Source organism: Microcaecilia unicolor, chromosome 1 (genome assembly GCF_901765095.1).
Source record: "Microcaecilia unicolor chromosome 1, aMicUni1.1, whole genome shotgun sequence".
Taxonomy (NCBI): Eukaryota; Metazoa; Chordata; class Amphibia; order Gymnophiona; family Siphonopidae; genus Microcaecilia; species Microcaecilia unicolor.
Window position 1 is genome coordinate 617319463 of NC_044031.1, and position 20840 is coordinate 617340302.

Genomic DNA, 20840 nt, shown 5'->3' on the forward strand with positions numbered 1-20840 from the left:
AGAAAAGAAACTGACATAAAACACCAAGCTAAATTTTTTTCTCTTCCTCAGATCATGGACTAAATTCCCTCTAGTTAGAAAACCAAGCGTTAAGCCTTCAAATTGTGTGCACATTTTGGATCCATGTTTAAGCTGAAGTGGAGGAGTGGCTTATTGGTTAGTGTAGCGGGTTGTGGATCTGGGGAACTGGGTTCAATTCCTGCTGCCTGACGGTGAGCAGTGGGTTGAGATCCTGGGGAACCAGGTTCAGTTTCCTCTGCAGCTCTATGTGACTCTGGGTAAGTCACTTAGCCCTCCATTGCCCCAGGTACAAAATATAACTTACATTGTGAGCCCATTAGAGACAGTGCAGTGTACCTGTAATAGAAGTTAGGGTGGTGGACTTTGGTTCTGGGGAACTGAGGAACTGAGTTCAATTCCCACTTCAGGCACAGGCAGCTCCTTGTGACTCTGGGCAAGTCACTTAACCCTCCCTCCATTGCCCCATGTAAGCCGCATTGAGCCTGCCATGAGTGGGAAAGCGCGGGATACAAATGTAACAAAAAAACATAATCACCTCAGGGATCAATTGCGGTATATCAAATGCTATAAATAAATAAATGTCTTCATTACCTTATGGTTTAAAAGAACAGTGCACTGATGCCTACTCAATTCTTTGCACATAAATTTTCTTATGTATAGAGTGGCTGTAACAGAGCAGAAAATTGTGCACAGAATGCACATTAAGCACTTTACTAAGCCTCCCACACTTTATTATATCTACTTCCATGTTAGGACCACATAAAATGGATACTGAATATTTTTAGTTGCCTCCAGGAATTTATCAAAAAGCAATACTGCCTTCAAGAGTTACTTGGGAGTATCAGTAGTGCTCCTGTTAGGACTGCTGGCAATTCAAACAAAGTAAACAATGGAAACATTCATTTTATATTCATTGACATAGATTTGTTGAGGTTAGATTCAGGTTACCAAGAAAAGTAATCCTGCAGCAATGAAATAATAATAATTTATTAGTGCTTCAAAACCTGTACCAAGGAAAATGAAGTTCCCAGTTTTTCTGTAGTGATCTTTAAACAATATCATGCTTGAATTTAAGAGCAGCAGTAGTTTCCAAAGATTTCTGTGTTGTTAAGAGAGAAGTAATAATATACCTAGTGTGAAACAGTTTCTCAGTAGTAAGATGTTAGTTATATTCTCCCTGCAACTAAAGGATATTTGATTAACAGATAATATGGCTTTTCTTTCCTAGAGTCCCAGGAGACATTGATGAGGTCAATGCCCTGAAGCTGCAGGTTGATCAGTGGAAAATACCTACTGGCCTTGAAGACCCTCATGTTCCAGGTAATAACTGTGGACATTAACAAGTCTAGTAATATAATTTACTCAACAGTTACTTCTCAGGAATTGGGTCACATTTATGCAAAACTAGAACCGGAGATGAAACATTTTGCAAAATAAGACTACGTAAGACTGTCAAAAATAAAAAGTGCTTTTCAAAGTGGTTATGAACATACGTGGATCAATGACATATTTATAATAATGGACGTATTAAACAGGGGACAAAATCTTGTTTACAAGATAAAAGATTATGACGGGAAAGCTGTAGAATGTTCTTTTTATCCTGAATAACTATTAAAAATCAATCCTGACACAGACGGGATGAACTGTATTGAAAAACTTTTAGAAATTAATGGAAAGAATTAAAGTATCTAGTGAAATGGAGAGGTGGCCAAAGAAATTTAACAGTTGGGTGCTGGCCGCCTAGGTACAAGACATCTAAGGCTGGACATGAGAAATCAACATGAATGATAATTTATGGTATGGTTAGCAAGAACTCTGGATCTACAAGGACAGTGGAAATTGGGTTTGGTGGAAATACAATACCCCCACACATGGGACAACGTTACAAAAGGCCAAACTTATATCTTGATGGTGTATGGTGTACCTGATGAAAATTTTGTAGTATGGAGAGGCTACTATCTGAACATGGAAGCTTTTACAGAGAGTGTGAACAAGGACATTGCTGCTTGCTACAATAAGCAGCCCTTACGAATCTCTTATGAATATAGAATCAAAATGAGAAATGCGGGTTCACCGGAGCTCATTCAAGTAGACAGTGAATTACGGTTAGAACACAACAGTTTTACTAGTCATGAAAGGTTGCCCGCGGACATCACAGGAGGTTTTAACACCTTGTATCTCTATGCAGACATCACGGAGAATCAGTTAGTAGCAGATCATTTTGTAATGCTGCTGCACTGTGTTCCAGGTAAAGAGGAAAGTAATGAGTTTGTCACCTTCACATATAGTAAACCTCATTATGTCCCCATGAACAAGCACCACATTGATACCATCACCTTTGAAATAAAGACGGACCAGAATAGACTCATCTCATTTCGCTATGGGAAGGTGATCTTTAAGCTTCACTTGTGATCCTGGAAAGCAACTGTATTTTAAGCATGGTGGTGATTAAAACTTACGGTGACCCTGCGGTGTACAAAGATTATTATGCAGCCCAGGCCGGTCATGGGCTCCAGAGTGTTACGTCTGTGGCCGTGACCACCCTCAGACTTACCCTGTTTCTGGGAGTCAGTGGCTGTGCTGGCTTCTGCTTGTCTCTGTGTCTGTCTCTGTCTTAGTTTCTCTCTGGCTCTGTGTGTTGATTGCCCTACTGAACCTCACCTGTGTGGGCTATGCCTTTTCCAAGATGGCTGCCGCCGACTCCTCTATGCCAGTATCCAAGATGGCTCCGGCTGGGCTGACTTCTCTGTGTGTCAAGCCTCTGTTTGGATGCAAGGTGATTGCTGCAGCTGTGCCTCTGGTGTGGAAGGGCTTTATTAATCACTTAGAGACTACAGCCCGGGCCTTTGCATTTCATTTAGGGCCCTGGTGTATAGAGTGCTCTGTACACTGTTTCAGTGTTTGCTCTGTGTGAGTTTCTATGTTTGACTAGATAGCTTAGGCACCGTGTGGCTTGTTAGCCTGTGTATAGCTTTGCTAGTGCTCTATGTTTATTTAGACTAGCCAGCTTAGGCACCGTATGGCTTGTTAGCCTGTGTATAGCTTTGCTAGTGCTCTGTGTTTGTTTAGACTAGCCAGCTTAGGCACCGTGTGGCTTGTTAGCCTGTGTATAGCTTTGCTAGTGCTCTGTGTTTGTTTAGACTAGCCAGCTTAGGCACCGTGTGGCTTGTTAGCCTGTGTATAGCTTTGCTAGTGCTCTGTGTTTGTTTCCAGTGCATGACTTGTTAGCTTGGGCACAGCTTTGTTGTTAGCTGGTGTATAGCTTTCAAGTCTCCTGAGTGTGCTCTGTGTATGTTTCTTGTGTATGACTGGTTTGCCTGGGTATAGCATTTCTATTAGCCTAGGTACAGTTTACTAGTCATTGTGTTTAAACCTGCCGACTGCCAGAACCCGGACAGTCCCTGCCTGTCGGCCTTGCCTGCGCCTAGGTGCCAGGGGGCACTCCTGGATCTTCATTCCTGCTGTTCCTGCTTGCAAGTTCCAGTTCCGGGTTTTCCTGTAAGTCCTACCGGCTTCCTGAACCTGAGGGCTCAACCCTCGGGGAAAGGTGGTCAAGTGTAGGTGAAGCCTAGGTCCAGTGTGTTCCAGTCCAGCGGGTTTCACTCCTGTATGTTCCAGTCCTGTGGGGCCCTCCAGTGTGTTCCAGTCCAGCGGGCTCCACTCCAGTGCGCACCCGTCCGGTGCGTTCCAGTTCCGTGTATTCCGGTGTAGAACTCCAGTCCGGGGTTCCGGTCCAGTTTTGTCTCATCTCTACCTTGGAGGTGATCTTGCCTGCCACTGCCGCTCCACGGTAGTGGCCCATGGGCTCACGAACCCAGTGCTCCCGGGGAAGAAGCCTGACAGTATGCCAAGGTCCTCAAGCACGCGACACAGAGCTTTTACAAATCAACCAATAGATATGGAGCAGGGATCGGCGGTGTGTTTTGTAGTCTCTTTAGAAATGTTCTATTGCTGCTGAGAAGATTCATCAAGATTGTTAAACTTCACATGAAAAGTGTGGCCAGAAGCCTAACCAAAGGTGTGATGGGTCACGTCATCATCATGATCATTCTGAATAACTTGTGGGTGCCAATGACATAGAAAAATGTTGGAGAGAGGTTCTGGAAGCCAAATTTAAGCTCTTAGATAAAAAGCTCAAATCCAGAACCCCTAGGGTTGCATTTTCTGAAGTGCTACCCATTCCACGCGCAGGGCCCAAGAGACAGGCAGAGCTCCAGAGTCTCAGTGCGTAGATGAGGCTGTGGTGCAGGGAGGAGGGTTTTAGATTTGTAAGGAACTGGGCAACATTCTGGGGAAGGGGGGAGCCTATTCCGGAATTTATTTATTTTTTTGTTACATTTGTACCCCACATTTTCCCACCTATTTGTAGGCTCAATGTGGCATACATAGTACCGTAAAGGCGTTCGCCAGTCGGTTGATAATAACAAATACAAGGTTGTATTGTGGTCAAATGAGGTAGGTGTGTGTCAGGCACCGTGAAGGACGTATGGAATGAAGGTTGTATATTGTCCAGTATGATAATTGGTTGAGCTGTGTTGCTGGATGTGGGGATTTACGTTGGATTGATGAGGTAAGCCTTTTTGAAGAAGCTGGTTTTTAGTGATTTTCTGAAGTTTAGGTGGTTATGGATTGTTTTTACAGCTTTCGGGATGGTACCAGACTGCTTGCATTGGCATTTAAAAAGGAGATAGAGCAGCTTTTAAACTAGAACCTGGGGGAAGGCCAACAGTCGTTCAAAAATGCATGGTTTGGAATAAGGTTTCTTTCAAAGATATCACCAAAACAGGGAGGAAGATAGGGTATCCCAATAGCGAGGTTGCAAAAGAGACCATAGTAGATAAGGTTTCCTTAAATAAAAATCAGACAAAAGATTGCAAATTAATACTGTTAACTTCTGAGCAAGATGTAAATAGGAACAACAAACATAGTTTGAAATGTCTATATTCAAATGCCAGAAGCCTAAGAAATAAGATGGGAGAGTTAGAATATATTGCACTAAATGCAAAATTAGATATAATAGGCATCTCTGAGACCTTGTGGACAAATTGTATCTTAGTAATAGGGTGGATCGAATTGGTGGAGGGGGTAGCATTGTATGTTAAGAATGGCCTTGAATCAAACAGATTGAAAATTCTGCAGGAAACAAAACACATCTTGTAATCCCTATGGATTGAAATTCCATGTGTAAAAGGGAAAATGATGAACAGACGGATGTAGAAATGTTATCTGGGCAACATAGTAATAATGGGTGATTTCAATTACCCAATATTGACTGGGTAAACGTAACATCAGGGCATGCTAGGGAGGCAAAATTCCTTGAAGAAATTAAGGACTGCTTTATGGAGTAGCTGGTACAGAAGCCAACAAGTTGAAGGAAAAATTCTAGACCTAGTCCTTAGTGGAGTGCATGATCTGATGTAGGAGGTGATGGTGGTGGGGCCGCTTGATAACAGTGATCATAATATGATCAGATTTCATATCGGCTTTAGAGTAAGTATTCACTGGAAATCCAATACACTAGCATTTAACTTTCAAAAAGGAGACTATGATAAAATGAGAATAACGCTTAAAAAAAAACTTCAGCTACGAAGGTCAAAAATGTACGTCAGGCGTGGTGGATGCTGTTCAAAAATACCATCCTGGAAGCCCAGGCCAAATATATTCCGTCTATTAAAAAATGAGGAAGAAGACCTAATGACAACCGACATGGTTAAAAAGTGAGATGAAGGAAGCTGTTAGAACTAAAATAAAATCCTTCAGAAAATGGAAGAAGGAACCAACTGAAAATAATAAGAAACAGCATAAGGAATGTCAAGTCAAATGCAAAGAGCTGATAAGGAAGGCAAAGAGGGACTTTGAAATAAAGATTGCGTTGGAGGCAAAAACACATAGTAAAAATTTTTTTTTGGTATATTAAAAGCAAGAAGCCGGCAAAATAATCGATTGGACCGCTAGATGACTGAGGGGTAAAAGGGGCAATCAGGGAAGACAAAGCCATAACAGATTAAATGAATTCTTCGCTTTGGTCTTCACTGAGGAAGATTTGGGAGAGATACCAGTGCCAGAAATGGTATTTGAAGCTGACAAGTTGGAGAAACTGAACAAATTCTCTATAAACCTGGAGGATGTAATGGCGCAAATTGAAGAGTAGCAAATCTCCTGGATATTCATCCCCGAGTACTGGTAGAATTGAAAAATTCACTTGCGGAACTATTGTTAGAAGTATGTAATCTATCTTTAAAATCTAGCATGGTACTGGAAAATTGAAGAATGGCCAATGTAATGCCAATTTTTTAAAAAGGTTCCAGAGGAGATCTGGAAAATTTTAGACCGGTGAGCCTGATGTCAGTGCCAGGCAAAATGGTTGAGACTATTATAAAGAACAAAATTACAGAGCATATTCAAAAGCATGCATTATTATGACAAAGCCAACATGGATTTAGTGAAGGGGTGAACAGACCTGTGGATAAAGGTGAGCTGGTCAATATTGTGTATCTGGATTTTCAAAACGCATATGACAAAGTACCTCATGAAAGACTCCAGAGGAAATTGGAAAGTCATGGAATAGGAGGTAGTGTCCTATTGTGGATTAAAAATTGGTTAAAGGATAGAAAAGAGAGTAGGGTTAAATAGTCAGTTTTCTCAATGGAGAAGGGTAGATAGTGGGGTTCCCCAGGTGTCTGTGCTAGGACCGCTTCTTTTTAACATATTTATAAATGATCTAGAGATGGGAGTAACTAGTGAGTTAATTAAATTTGCTGATGACACAAAGTTATTCAAAGTTGTTAAATTGCAAGAGAATTGTGAAAAATTACAAGAGTAGCTTGGGAGACTGGGTGTCTAAATGGCAGATGACATTTAATGTGAGCAAATGCAAAGTGATGCATGTTGGAAAGAGGAACCCGATTTATAGCTATATAATGCAAGGTTCCACTTTAGGAGTCACCGACCAGGAAAGGGATGTAGGCGTCATCGTTAATGATATGTTGAAACCCTCTACTCAGTGTGAGATGGCTAAGAAAGCAAATAGAATGTTAGATATTATTATGAAAGGAATGGAAAACAAAAATGAGGACGTTATAATATGTCATGACTGTGACTGTTTTCCTTGGCTGTTCTCTCCTCGCCCTCTGGTGGCCAGAACCGATGGCTGTCATAGACTGTCTTGCTGTCTCCCTACACATTCCAGACTTTCATTCCAGTCCGGTCCAGATATTCTAGCCCTCCAGACTTGGTTTGAAGTTTGGCAGCTAGCCTCACCCGTAGCTGCCTTGTGATTCCTGCAGCTTGAGCTTCAGCTGCTGATGGGCTTATTAACCACCTGGAAACCTTCTGAGTTTGCCTTTGCATCGCCTAAGGTCTCTGGGTATGTTGGTGTGCTCTGTTGCACTTCTGCCTAGACTGTTCATTGTCTGATATCCTTGCCTGGTTCTAGTCTAGTTTTTGTGTAGCTTAGCTTTACTTTATTGCATGTTTCCTAGTCTTGTTTCTTATTTATATTTCTTTGTCTGGTCGTTGGTTAGTCTGTGTGTAGGTTAGATATTAGCTTTAGTTGCTAGTTCCCTTCTTAGTGGCTGCTTGGCAGCTTTCTGTTCTTGCTCTTTTGTCTGTCTGTGTTTTTTCCATAGTGGCTGCTTGGCAGCTTTCAGTCCTTGCTGTTACCTGTCTTTGTGCTCTGCTTAGTGGCTGCTTGGCAGCTTTCAGTCCTGGTTCTTTAGTCTGTCCACTTTCTGTCTTGTGTTGTATTGTTTGTCTGTGAGTTCTAGCCCAGTTTCCTGCCTTGCCTCCCATGTTTGTTCCTTTCCCCGCTGACCCTCAGTCCCTGTTGGTCTGGCTTGCTTCTGAGTCCCATTCCCTGAGTGGGTTCCTGGATCCAGTAAGTCCTGCCAGCTGCCCGCACCTAGGGCTCAACCCCCGGGGAACGGCAGTCAAGTGTAGGTGAAGGTTTGCTCCAGTCCTGTGTTCCAGTCCGAGTGTGTTTAGTCCAGAGCGTTCCTGCTTATTTATCTACGTCTGCACCCTGCCTTGTTGTTGTGCTAGCCCAGTGCTGGTTGGGGGGTTTTGCCTGCCACTGCCGCTCTACTGCAGTGGTCCAAGGGCTCACAAACCCTGTGTTTCCGTGAGAAGCCTAACATAATGCCTTTGTATCGCTCCTTGGTGCGACAGCACCTCGAATATTGTGTTCAGTTCTGGTTACTACATCTCAAAAAAGATATAGTAGAATTAGAAACGGTACAGAGAAGGGCGACGAAAATGATAAAGGGGATGGGATGACTTCCCTATGAGAAAGGCTGATGTGGCTAGGGCTCTACAGCTTGGAGAAAAGACGGCTGAGGAGAGATATGGTGAAACGGGCATGCAATGAAGCTACATAGTAGAAGGCTTCCTAAGGAAAAGTCCATAGACCATTATTAAAATGGACTTGGGGAAAATCCACTGTTTTTTTCTAGGATAAGCAGCATAAAATGTATTGTACTGTTTTGGGATCTTGCCAGGTACTTGTGACCTGGATTGGCCATTGTTGGAAACAGGATGCTGGGCTTCATGGACCTTCGGTCTGTCCCAGTATGGCAATATTTATGTACTTATGTAAAAACAACACAGAGCAGACCGGCTTGAGACTAGCGGTTGTGCAAAAAGCCCTTAAAAGAAAGAGAAGTAGCCAGGCGCTTTTAGAAGGACCACCCAAACCCCTTAAAGGAAAGAAATCCAATTGTATAGTGCCTCAGAATCCTTAGTGCAAGGCTAAGAAGAGAGCTGATGCTACAGAGCCAGATGATAGATTTTGAGAAAAAAATTCATGATTTTTGTGCACAACAATTTGGAAAAATGTGTTAAATCAGAATTTGACCTTTTTATTTATTTATTTATTTATTTATTGCATTTGTATCCCTCATTTTCCCACCTCTTTGCAGGCTCAATGTGGCTTACAATTATCATGAGAAATAGCTTTTAGTAATTACAGAAGGATCTTGGTAACATGATAATGAAAAAGCATGATATTAGAATAACAAGCAAATAATATACGATAATTCTGGATCTGTATAGAGGATTCACAATTGTTGGTCTGTGCGGTATGCCTTATTGAAGGATTCCCATTTGTTGATCTGTGTGGTATGCCTTATTGAAGAGATGGGTCTTCAGTAGTTTGCGGAAGTTGGTTAGTTCATAGATTGTTAGGTTGTGCGGTAATGCGTTCCAGAATTGTGTACTCAATTAGGAAAAGGTTGATGCGTGCATTAGTTTGTATTTTATACCTTTGCAGTTGGGAAAATGAAGATCAAGGAATGTGTGGGATCATTTTTTAGCATTCCTGGGTGGTAAGTCTATCAGGTCTGACATGTATGCTGGAGCGTCTCCGTGAATGATTTTGTGAACTAGGGTGCATATTTTGAACGTGATACGTTCTTTGAGAGGGAGCCAATGTAGCTTTTCTCGTAGAGGTTTAGCACTTTCATATTTTGATTTGCCGAATATGAGTCTGGCTGCCGTGTTCTGGGCTGTCTGAAGTTTCTTGACAATTTGTTCTTTGCAGCCAGCATAGATTGTGTTGCAGTAGTCTAAGTGACTGAGTACCATTGATTGTACCAAATTACGGAAGACATTTCTAGGGAAGAACGGTCTTACTCTTTTTAATTTCCACATTGAGTGGAACATCTTCTTGGTTGTATTTTTCTCGTGGCTCTCAAGTGTCAGGTGTCTGTCAATGGTGACTCCAAGAATTTTTAGGGTGTCCGAAATTGGGAGACTCAGTGTTGGAGTGTTAGTGGTGGTGAATTTGTTTGTGTTGTGTTTAGAGGTAAGTATTAGGCATTTTCAATTGTCACCCACTCAAAAGCATTTATGTGGAAATACCACCTTTTCAGACTTATCAGAAACCATGCCACTTGAATTTTACATCACCGGTCATGGAGAATGTTATTTGGATTTGAACAATATACTGTTGTACCTTACCTGTAAGATCGTGAAAGAAAATGCATCTGACATTGCAGGAGCGACCAAAGTGGCTCTTGTAAATTATCTGATAGCCTCCCTCTTCAGCCAGCTGTATGTCATGATTGGAGACAGACTCATCAGCCAGAGCAACAGCTGCTATCCTTATAGAGTCCTCATAGAACTGCTTCTCAAATACAGTGAAGGACCCCTCAAAACTCAGTTTACGAGCAGTCTCTTTAATATTCAGCCAGGAGCCACGAGGTGACAGACCCTGGCAGTTGCAACACCGGTTTCGGTGAAAGGGCTTACTTTACAGCCGCTAGCCATAAGATAGAATTTTTTTTTTGTTACATTTGTACCTCGCACTTTCCCACTCATGGCAGGCTCAATCCGGCTTACATGGGACAATGGAAGGTTAAGTGACTTGCCCAGAGTCACAAGGAGCTGCCTGTGCCTGAAGTCGGAATTGAACTCAGTTCCTCAGTTCCCCAGGACCAAAGTCCACCACCCTAACCACTAGGCCACTCCTCCACTTGGGTCATTTACACAGTAATCTGTTTTTCCAAGAAAAACTTCGGATCAATAGGGTAGATGTTAAGATAAACTTGACACGAAGTAAAGATGCCTTCTGTTTAATGATTGCCAACAAACACTACAAAGTACAGATCCTGTCCGCCTCGCTGCTCATAAAGAGAGTAAAAGTGTCACCAGGGATAAGGTTGGGTCACACTGAAGTGCTGTTGAAGGCCAACATCAAATATGCCGTTGATGTGGGGTTGAAGGTGTGTAGCATACCCATCGAAGCTTGCGTTGTTAACCAGGCAAATCTCTTTCTGGGACAGTTGCCCAACATAATCATCCTGGGATGTGTGGTTAACGATGCTTTCAGTGGGTCCTATGCTAAAGAAATCCCTTTAATTTTCAACATTACGATATCAGCTTTGCCGCTCTATATGTGGAAGGTGAATAAGTACCAGGAAAACCTCCTCAACTGGACTTTGAACACGATCACTACGTAAGAGAATACATGCCGCTAGTACAAGCGACTGGTAAATCTATGAAAAATAGCACTTTGATTATCAACTGTATGGAGTTTTACAGAGGCTACACTTTGCTGGCTGTTGACTTGTCACCCGATCAGGAATCTGCAGATCACTATTCTCTGATCAAAACTGGTAATCTGCGCACAGAAATGTGCTTTGCTTCGTTCCATCTACAGGGTGTTTGACAGGAACGTTGTGATCAACTACATGTAAACAGTGAACACCGTACAGATCTATCATTTGTTGAAGGAGGACCTATATGCCGCAAATCATTATTAGATGCTTTACCCAGCGATTGGTTACTTGGAGGCATATTTTCAAAGCACTTAGCCTTCCAAAGTTCCATAGGTTTCTATGGAACTTTGGAAGGCTAAGTGCTTTGAAAATATGCCTCTTGGTATACACATGCCGCAGAGTCCATAAGGACCCGAGGCAGCATGGCTTCAGTAGAAGCAGGTTGTGTCAGATGAGTCTGATTGATTTCTTTGGGTGACAAAACAGTGGGAAAATGTGGGATACAAATGTTACAAGTAAATAAAAAAAGTTAGACGTGGGATGGGCACTAGATGTGGTGTACTTGGATTTTAGTAAAGCCTTTGTCACAGGCAACTGATTAATAAACTGAGTGCCCTCGGTATAGGACCTAAAGTGAATGACTGTGTTAGAAACTGGTTAAATGGGAGGAGACAGAGGGTAGTGGTAAATGGAACTTGCTCTGAGGATAGGGATGTTTATCATATCAGTGGTGTACCGCAGGGATTGGTCCTTGGGCCAGCTCTTTTTAACATCTTTGTGAGTAATATTGCAGAAAGGCTGATAAGGTTTGTCTCTTTGTGGATGATACCAAACTCTGTAATAGGGTGGACACCCCAGAGGGTGTGGATGACATGAAGCAAGATCTAGCAAAACTTGAAGAATGGTCCAATAATTGGCCATTAAACTTTAATGCTAAGAAATGCAGGATCATGCACTTGGGTTACAAGAATCCAAGAGCACGGTACAATATTGGGAGTGAAGTGCTTCTGTGTATGAAAGAAGAGCGGGACTTGGGGGTGATTGTGCCTGATGACCTTAAGGTGGCCAAACAGGTAGAAAAAGTGACAGTCAAAGCCAGAAGGATTCTTGGGTACATAAGGAGAGGGATGACCAGCAGAAAAAAAGGTAATAGTGCCTCTGTATAAATCTCTGGTGAGGCCCCATTTAGAGTATTGTGTGCAATTCTGGAGATTGCACCAATGGAAAGATATAAACAGGATGGAGTTGATCCAGAGAGCGGCTACAAAATTGGTAAGCAGTTTCTATCATAAAACATATGGGGACAGGCTTATAAACCTCAACATGTATACACTGGAAGAGAGGTGGGAGAGAGGGGATATGATGGAGTCGTTTAAATACTTCAGTGGCATCAATGTACAGGAGGTGAACCTTTTTCAAATGAATGAAAACTCTGGAATGAGAGGGCATAGGAAGAAGTTGAGAGGAAATACACTTTGGAGGAATCTAAGAAAATACTCCTTCACGGAAAGGGTGGTGGATGCATGAAATGGCCTCCCGGTGGAGGTAGTGGAGACAAAGACTGTGTCAGAATTTAAGGAAGCATGGGACAGGCATTTGGGATCCATTAGAAAAAGGAGGAAGGGCAGACAGGATGGACCATTGGCCCTTATCTGCCTCCATGTTTCTATGTGTCTTTGTTTAGTGGTAAATACCCGCCCAGACAACCTACCCAGCGAACACTGGTTAGCCATCTGTCAGAATAGCGGCAGTTTTTTTATTTTTATGGACATCCCCTGATAGTGTATTGTTTCCCAGCAGTATTGTTGACTTTTTACAGAAGCACTGTGAAACTATCATGTACCACAACAGACGATTACAACTTATTGACCACTTGCAGTTACCACTGTGTGTTTTTCTTAAGATCATCACTGTAAAGATGTGTCTTTTTTGAAAATATTTTACAATTATATTCTGGGTACCCTGTAAAAAATGGTCAAATGGTATTACAGTTTGTGAAAAAAATAACAAAGAAAGCATTGTGTGTGCAGGTCTTTTCAAGACTTGTTTTGTAACCTCCAGAGGTGTGTTTCCTACAAAGAGTGATGTTCCCATGTCTAAATAAAACTCTAAAAATAAATCACAGGTCTGGTATCATGTGCCTGTGTACAAAGTATTTTATTAAAACTGTACATATTACATATTTAATCACTGTTGTCTGTTCAGTGCAGATTGTTTCTTGTAGGGGAAAGTATAATTTTTCATAGGTTTCTCTTTTTTAAGGGAGAGTGTCTTCGGTTTTCACAAGGGTAGTGAATTTCACAGAGTCCTCCACAGGTTTCTCTTTAAGATGCTCAAGCAAATTCTTGTTCCTCATGTTGCTGACTACCGTGAATGGTATATTGAGTTCAGCCAAGGGCCATATGAACTTTTCCCAATCTCTGGGCTTCCTTTGTTGGGAAAGAGCATGTGTCTGCGTAGCCCTGCATACTAGATTGAGCAAATTAGACCTGCTGATATGGTACCCCTTGTATACAAAAGTTCCTTCAGTATCCCAGGTCGCTTCTTCCTTGTATCTGGATAGGGTATCGAGCAGCACTTCTGCATTTTTCCTATAACACATACCTGTTCCTTTTAGCACTTCCTGAAGAACCTGGTCAGGCAACCCGTTGTTGATTTATAAGTATGGAAAAACAACAGTTCATCACTTCTTTTTATAGGCACATTCTGTTTTCTCATGGTACATGACCGTCAAAGCTGGGGGAAAAATGTCTGTCAGTATATAAGCTTTGAGCGTCAAAGAATTCAGATCCACGACGAGAAAGCCGTGCAGCTTTCTGGTAGCATCCCCAAAGGCCATATGCAAGAAGTGCACGTTTCCTGGATAAATTTATCTGGCAAGAACAGCTATTTGCTGTTTATCTCTGGGATTCTTAAAAAGCACCATATATTTGGTATTTAAGATGATAATGCAGCTTGTTCTGCCTTGGCAAAAAATGTTAGACGATATAGATAATTCTTTAATTTCTCTGGTGCATGTATTTGGTAAAGGCTTTTCTGAGTTCATCATTTTTACAAGCAGACTCCATAAAATCATCTACGATGACCAGATTTACTTTATAGACCGGAAGCAATAGGTCATCATTAAATGTTACCAGCAGCAAATCCATAAAACATATAAACAGTTACCAGTTTGACAATTCTTCAAATGTAGGTTGCCTTCGATCTACTACCTGCTCCCTCGATCCCTGCCCATCAAAGATAGTGCAGCAGGCAAGTATGGGCCTAACAGAAGGCGCCACAAAAATTGTGAACACCTCGCTTTCTAATGGGCAACTACCAACAGCATTAAAAAGGGCAGTGGTTTGCCCTCTGCTGAAGAAAAACAACCTTGACTAGGACAAACTTGAAAGTTACAGGCCAGTATCCAACATCCCGTTTCTACGGAAACTCTTAGAACAAACAGTCTGTGTTCAACTTAATGGCTAGAAAAGAGTAATTGGCTAGATCCATGTCAGTCTGGATTGAGACCCGGTTATGGAACAGAAACAGTCCTCGTATCCCTTCTAGATGATCTTCACAGAAACCGAGACAAGGGAGTCGCCTTGATGTTAGTACTGCTAGATTTCTCAGCAGCTTTTGATACTGTGGATCATGATATCTTGCTAGCACGACTGACAGAAACAGGTATCAATGGAACAGTACTTGCCTGGTTCAGATCCTGTCTATCAGACAGGCAACAATCCATAATGTTTGGCAGCAAATCACCACCATGGACACTGACCTGCGGGGTACCACAAGGATCGATACTGTCACCTACTGTGTTCAGTATCTGCCTCAAGCCACTAGCTGAGCTGATTCGGTCAATGGACACTCAGTTCTACATCTGTGTGGATGATGTGCAGCTACTCATACCCATTGAACCTGACGTACCTACAGCCTTGAATAAACTGATTACCTGTATAATGTAAAGGGTTAAAAAAAAAACCATTAAATTGGGAATGTGTGTTCCCCTTTAAGGGGCTTACCTGGGCTGTTCTGGGGTCCGGTAGGCTTTTGGGGCATATGGGGCCGTTTTGATTGTGCCCATTTGTTTTGTGACCCTCAGGAGGGGTCCGATTGTATTTTGGGCCGTTTTGGGCCCATCCAGAGTGGTGGCCGCGTTTTTGGTGCTCCCCAGGCTTGCTCCGAGGTTCTGGAGTCCCATTTCGGGACCGGAGCAAGTCCTGGGGCTGAAGAGGCAGAGGGAGCAGCTGAAATCGCGATTGGCGCGCCACCGCGATGCCGCGATCGGAGCCGGGAGGAGAGGAGACTGGCCGGCCTCGAGCTTGTTTCCCTGCATGTGCGCTGGTTCGGCGCATGCGCGAATGCAGGGAAACGCCGGTAGGCCGTAAAATGAAGCCTGGGCCTCGATTTTGATTTTTGGCCCGAAGAAAAGAGGAGGAGCGTCGGGGGCATACCGGGACCCTCAGGAAGTAATTTGACGCCAGGGTACACGTTAGGGGGCCAAGGTAAGAGGCCTATGGCCTTACTTTAATTTAATTTGGGTTAAATTTTAGCTTTTTGAGGTGTTTTGTTGTCGGGCCTTCCCTAAATTTTTTAAAATTATTATTTTAATGGTTGGGGGATCTGGGGGGGTCTGTTTAGATAAGTTGTGTACTTAAAAATTTTTTAAAGTAATTTCAAAGGGATTTTGGGGGGGTTTCCAGTGCGGAGCGTCGTGCGCTGCTCTGGAAGTGTTTTTTTAAATTCAGACGATGGGGTTTGAGAGTGCACATGTGACTTTATACATGTGGAAATTTTGGTAATTTTTGGTAAAACTTTTATGGGGTTTTGGGGTGAAAATAGGTTAAAATGGTGTATATTAATGGTTTAAAAAAAAAGAAAACATGGACTGGATTCAGAAAAATGTGACTGGGATGGTGGTACAATTTTTGTTAAAGTATAATGTGATTTATTATGTATTTTGTATGGAAATTCATTTTTCCCATATACTTTAATGGGAAAAATGTATTTCAAGATGGAGAATGTGCCTAGATTCTCAACTGAAAAAGTTAGCTGACATTTTGAAAGCCAGCAGCTGATTGGTCCGTGTGGGTCAGATGGTCAAGCTGTGATGCTGTTGCTAGGGGAGATGAGTCTGTAACAGTGTTGCCAGGTGGGCGGTTTTACCGCCCAATTGGGCGGTTTTCCGCGACGGGTTGCGGTTTTTTGGGCGGTTTTTTAGGCTTTTGGGCGGCTTTTTGATTTTTTTCGGCCGCGGGGGGCGGGGTTAGTGACGTTTTTGGGCGGGGTTAGTGACGTTTTGGGCGGGGCCGATGACGTGGGAGGCGGGGCCGATGACGGGGAGGCGGGGCTGATGACGGGGAGGCGGGCCCGATGACGTGGGAGGCGGGGCTGATGACGGGGAGGCGGGCCCGATGACGTGGGAGGCGGGGCCGGTGACGGCGGGGGCGGGGCCGGTGACGCGGGGGTGGGGGTGTCAGGGGCGGGGTTTGTGTTTGGGCGGGTTTTGGGCTGGTTTCTGGCCCGGATTGGGCTGGAAAAAAAATTTCTACTTGGCAACCCTGGTCTGTAAGACAGTGAGAAGAGCTTGTGACACTGGAAGAGACAGACCTGTATGCTAGGGGTGCTTCAGGTGTGTGAAAGGTTTGAGATTTAGAGTGTGAGAAGAGCTTGCGTCACTGAGGGAGTCAGACCTGTATGACAGTGGTGCTGCAGGTGTGTGGAGAATTTGGTGTTTAAGGTGGGAGAAGAGCTTGTGTCACTGAGGGAGTCAGACCTGTATGCTAGGGGTGCTGCAGGTGTGTGGAGAATTTGGTGTTTAGAGTGGACCTGTGTGCTAGGGGTGCTGCAGGTGTGTGGAGAATTTGGTGTCAAGGTGGGAGAAGAGCTTGTGTCACTGAGGGAGTCAGACCTGTGTGCTAGGGGTGCTGCAGGTGTGTGGAGAATTGGGAGTTTAGAGTGGGAGAAGAGCTTGTGTCACTGAGGGAGTCAGACCTGTATGCTAGGGGTGCTGCAGGTGTGTGGAGAATTTGGTGTCAAGGTGGGAGAAGAGCTTGTGTCACTGAGAGAGTCAGACCTGTATGTCAGTGGTGCTGCAGGTGAGTGGAACTTGGGTGTTAGTGAGTGAGAGGAGTTACTGTATGGCAGGCGTGCTGCAGGGGTGTGGAAGATTTGAGTGCTAAAGGGTGAGAGAATCTGCAGATGTGGGTAGTGTAAGGGAGAGAAAGATGTATGGTTTTGAGAGTGAGTGGACCTGGCTATGAGAGAGCAATTAAAGTCAACAATAGCCTTCTCATTATTAGTGAGGGAAAAACAGTGAGATCAGAGTAGAGAAAGGGAATAATACTTACCTGTTATTTTGAAATTAGTTAATTGGCCACCAGTTTTAACTTAAATTCCCAGAAATTCTGCTTATATTCATCAGGGAGCCAGGGTTTTTGTTCCTTTTTATTTAATTAAAGATCAGGTATCATCCACTCCATAATAACCTGGACCAGAACAACGAGCTCCAACGCAAGAAAGAGAAGAACGCTGAGGAAGGTTTGCAGCTGTCTTGCAGCTAAGTACTTACCAGCACGAGCTTCGGACAAAAGGTTTAATTCAATTAAAAGATTACATGCATACTTACCTTTGGGTTCTTGACTGTGAGACCTGGGAAAACAACACAAACAACACAAAGAATCAGTCCTTTACATAGAAAAAATAATTTTAACATTATTGTTCAATATTTTAGGTAAAAAAAGGTGAATACTTATCTGATGTATTGTTTGAAAGTAGTTCCAAGCTGTTATTGATTGCTATTAAAGAAAAGAAATAGAATTTCTGTTAACACCTGAAAGAAATTGAAATGCTGAAATAATTTGAAATTAGTTTAAATAAATTTTGCTTTGTAACAATTTTCTTGGTTTGGCAAAGGCTCTGATCATTTTGCGGGGAAAACACTGTGACATCTTACAGAGCCTGTTCCTTCAAGTGAGCGCACTTATGACATCATAGTGCGGGTTTACAATAACATCAATTCAAGAATGGGCTAAACACAACAAACTTTGCCTGAACCCAAGTAAAACCGAGCTTCTCTGGGGTCCCTAACACAAGTGGATACATACCTGACATCAAAATCCCTGTTGAGAAGTATGAACTCCCCCTCAAATCGCAAGTCAGGAACCTTAGAATACAGTTAGATTCAACATTTACTCTGATTCCCCAAATCTAAGCAACCTTCAAGAGCTGCCTCTCTCCTTACATCGAGAAGGTAAATCTTATCCCAGTTGTTCATGCCATGGTAACATCGATTACTGCAATGCACTATACAATGGTCTGACTACAAAGAGCCTGCACCAGCTCCAGTTGATTCAGCATGCAGCAGCAAGACTCATAGAAGGTTGCAAGTGACCTGACCATTTCACACCATTTTTGCAAAAACTTCATTGGCTACCAGTACAATACAGGACTAAATTTAAAACTCTATGTCTGATCTTCAAAGCCCTGAAAGGAAATGGCCCTGAGTATCTGAAGAATAGGATGATCCTCCACACACCACCACCAAGGACACTAAGGTCCTCTCAAGGACTTTCACTAACCACACTCTCTCCAAAAGACATTACACGATATGATACCCACAAGCAAGCCTTCTCTGGAGTAGCCCCCACATTCTGGAATGTATTGCCTGAAAGGCTTCGCTTAATACAAGACTATCTCTACTTCAGGAAGCAGGTGAAAGCTTGGCTCTTCAACCAAGCCTTTAATGGAAGACGTAACTAACTTCTTAGTCTCACTCACACACACACACACAAGGAGTGACTTGAGCTGCACCTATGCAGCAGGACATGTTTATCCACTCCTACCCCAGCTGAGAGAACATTTAACCATCTCTCTGACATCATGAACAACTTTCTTTAAATCAATCACCTTTTGAACTCTTCTTACTCTGTTACCTATCTATATGTTACGTCTTTGCTTTACCCTTCACTATCAGTTATAATGTTCTATTACGTATTGTGTTGACACTGCAAGTAGTATACCATGCCATACTTTATATTGTTACTTGAATATTTTTACTGCTCTAATTGCCTATTGCTCATGTTTGATCTATTCTTACTGTACAGTGCCTTGATTGAATTCCTTCAAAAAGGCGGTAAATAAATCCTAATAAATAAATAAATAAACACTACACGATTTGATAGGGTTTCTCAGTGAACATACAATTGGCATGCTCTAACAATTTAATAATGAAGAAACTTTTACCACTCTTGGAAAATCCTGCTATGATTAGGGGTGGGCCAAACATGCATTGAACTCTTCAGTATCCATAGCGAAAAAGAAAACTCTCTACCATTTCCGGATCAAAGTAAATTGTGGTTAGTTAGTTTTGTTTTGGTTTTTTTTTGTACATGACTTCATATTGCGGTACGCACTTCAACACTAATGCAGCATTGTAAAAAGAGAGTATTTTGTCCTCATCGCAGAGAACCGTGTGAAGGGAGAGGGGAGGAGGCAGTAGGATAGCTCTGTGCTTTGCCAGCTTTTTTTGAGTTGTCACTGTATTTTCCATGCTTTTAAAATCATTTTAAAAATGGATTCATATTTTGAATTCACTGACAGGTTTGTATTGTGTCTGCAAAACTCTGCTTTACATTCTTTTGATTTGTGCTCTCCATATCCAGAGGGGTTCCTGAATGAGCTGCACTTCACCGTACATGTGGAGGGGCATAATCGAACGGAAATGCCTATCTCCATGGGCGTTTATCTCCGAGAACGGGTCCGTGAAAGGGGCGGGCTGAACCGTATTTTCGAAAAAATTGACATTTTTGAGCGATAATGGAAACTAAAAACGCCCAGCTCAAAAACGTCCTAATCCAAGCCATTTGGTCGTGGGAGGGGCCACGATTCGTAGTACACTCGCCCCCATGACATGCCAGGACACCAACTGGGCACCCTAGAGGTCAGTGCGGTGGACTTCAGACAACTCTCCCACATGCATAGCTCCCTTATCACGGGTGCTGAGCCCCCAACCCCCCTCCCCCAAAACCCACTACCCACAAATGTACAACACTACCATAGCTCTTAGGGGTGAAGGGGGCACCTACATGTGGGTACAGTGGGTTTTGGAGGCCTCCCATTTACCAGCACAATTGTTATAGGTAGGGGGGGATGGGCCTGGGTCCACCTGGCTGAAGTGCACTGCGGTACCCACTAAAAGTGCTCCAGGGACCTGCATACACGCAGGCCTCTAGGACTTGTTGCTGCTTTATAACATTGGCACACCAGTTAACATCTGAAGACTAATCTCTCCGAAAACGTCCTTTATTGGAATAGCCGCATTTACTCACAGTTAACTGCAGATCAGAGGTTGTGCCCCACTGGCAACGAGTCTCCCTGGTACTGAGATTAGCAGTAGGTCAGAGCTGGCAGAATGCTGTACAATGCCCTCTTTCAGCCACATTCAAGGTAAGAACTAAGTTCTGTAACGTGGCTAACATAGGAAAGGGAAGTAAAACTGGCTTACAAAAATGGCCACTACCGCATGGACTACAACAGGAAACACAACAGGGCACACTCTGACCCAGTAGGCAGGGGGAAAAGCACCATGGGAGAAGAGCCTACCAACTACCAACATCGTGAGACTGTAACACAAGCTAATGAAATCACGGAGCCCAATACCCTACACCCACCACAATGCAATGCTGATGTGACCCACTGCACCCGAGAGCCACATCTGACCCAGGGAAAGGCTTTGAGAGGATCGAACACATTCTGCTGTCATGGAGGTGGGTACGGCATTTGAGGCTGGCATAGAGGCTGGAAAAAACGTTTTTCAAATGGGTTTTTTTTGGTGGGAGG

The 20840-nt window shown here is 43.1% G+C and overlaps 1 protein-coding gene across 1 annotated transcript in view; it reads left to right on the top strand.

Moving 5' to 3' along the window:
• Positions 1-20840, top strand: part of ARHGAP39 (Rho GTPase activating protein 39) — a 503675-nt gene that overhangs the window by 403869 nt on the left and 78966 nt on the right. The window contains exon 8 of the mRNA XM_030219972.1: positions 1250-1341. Coding sequence (XP_030075832.1) covers positions 1250-1341 — 92 coding nt within the window. The remainder of the gene's footprint in view (positions 1-1249; positions 1342-20840) is intronic.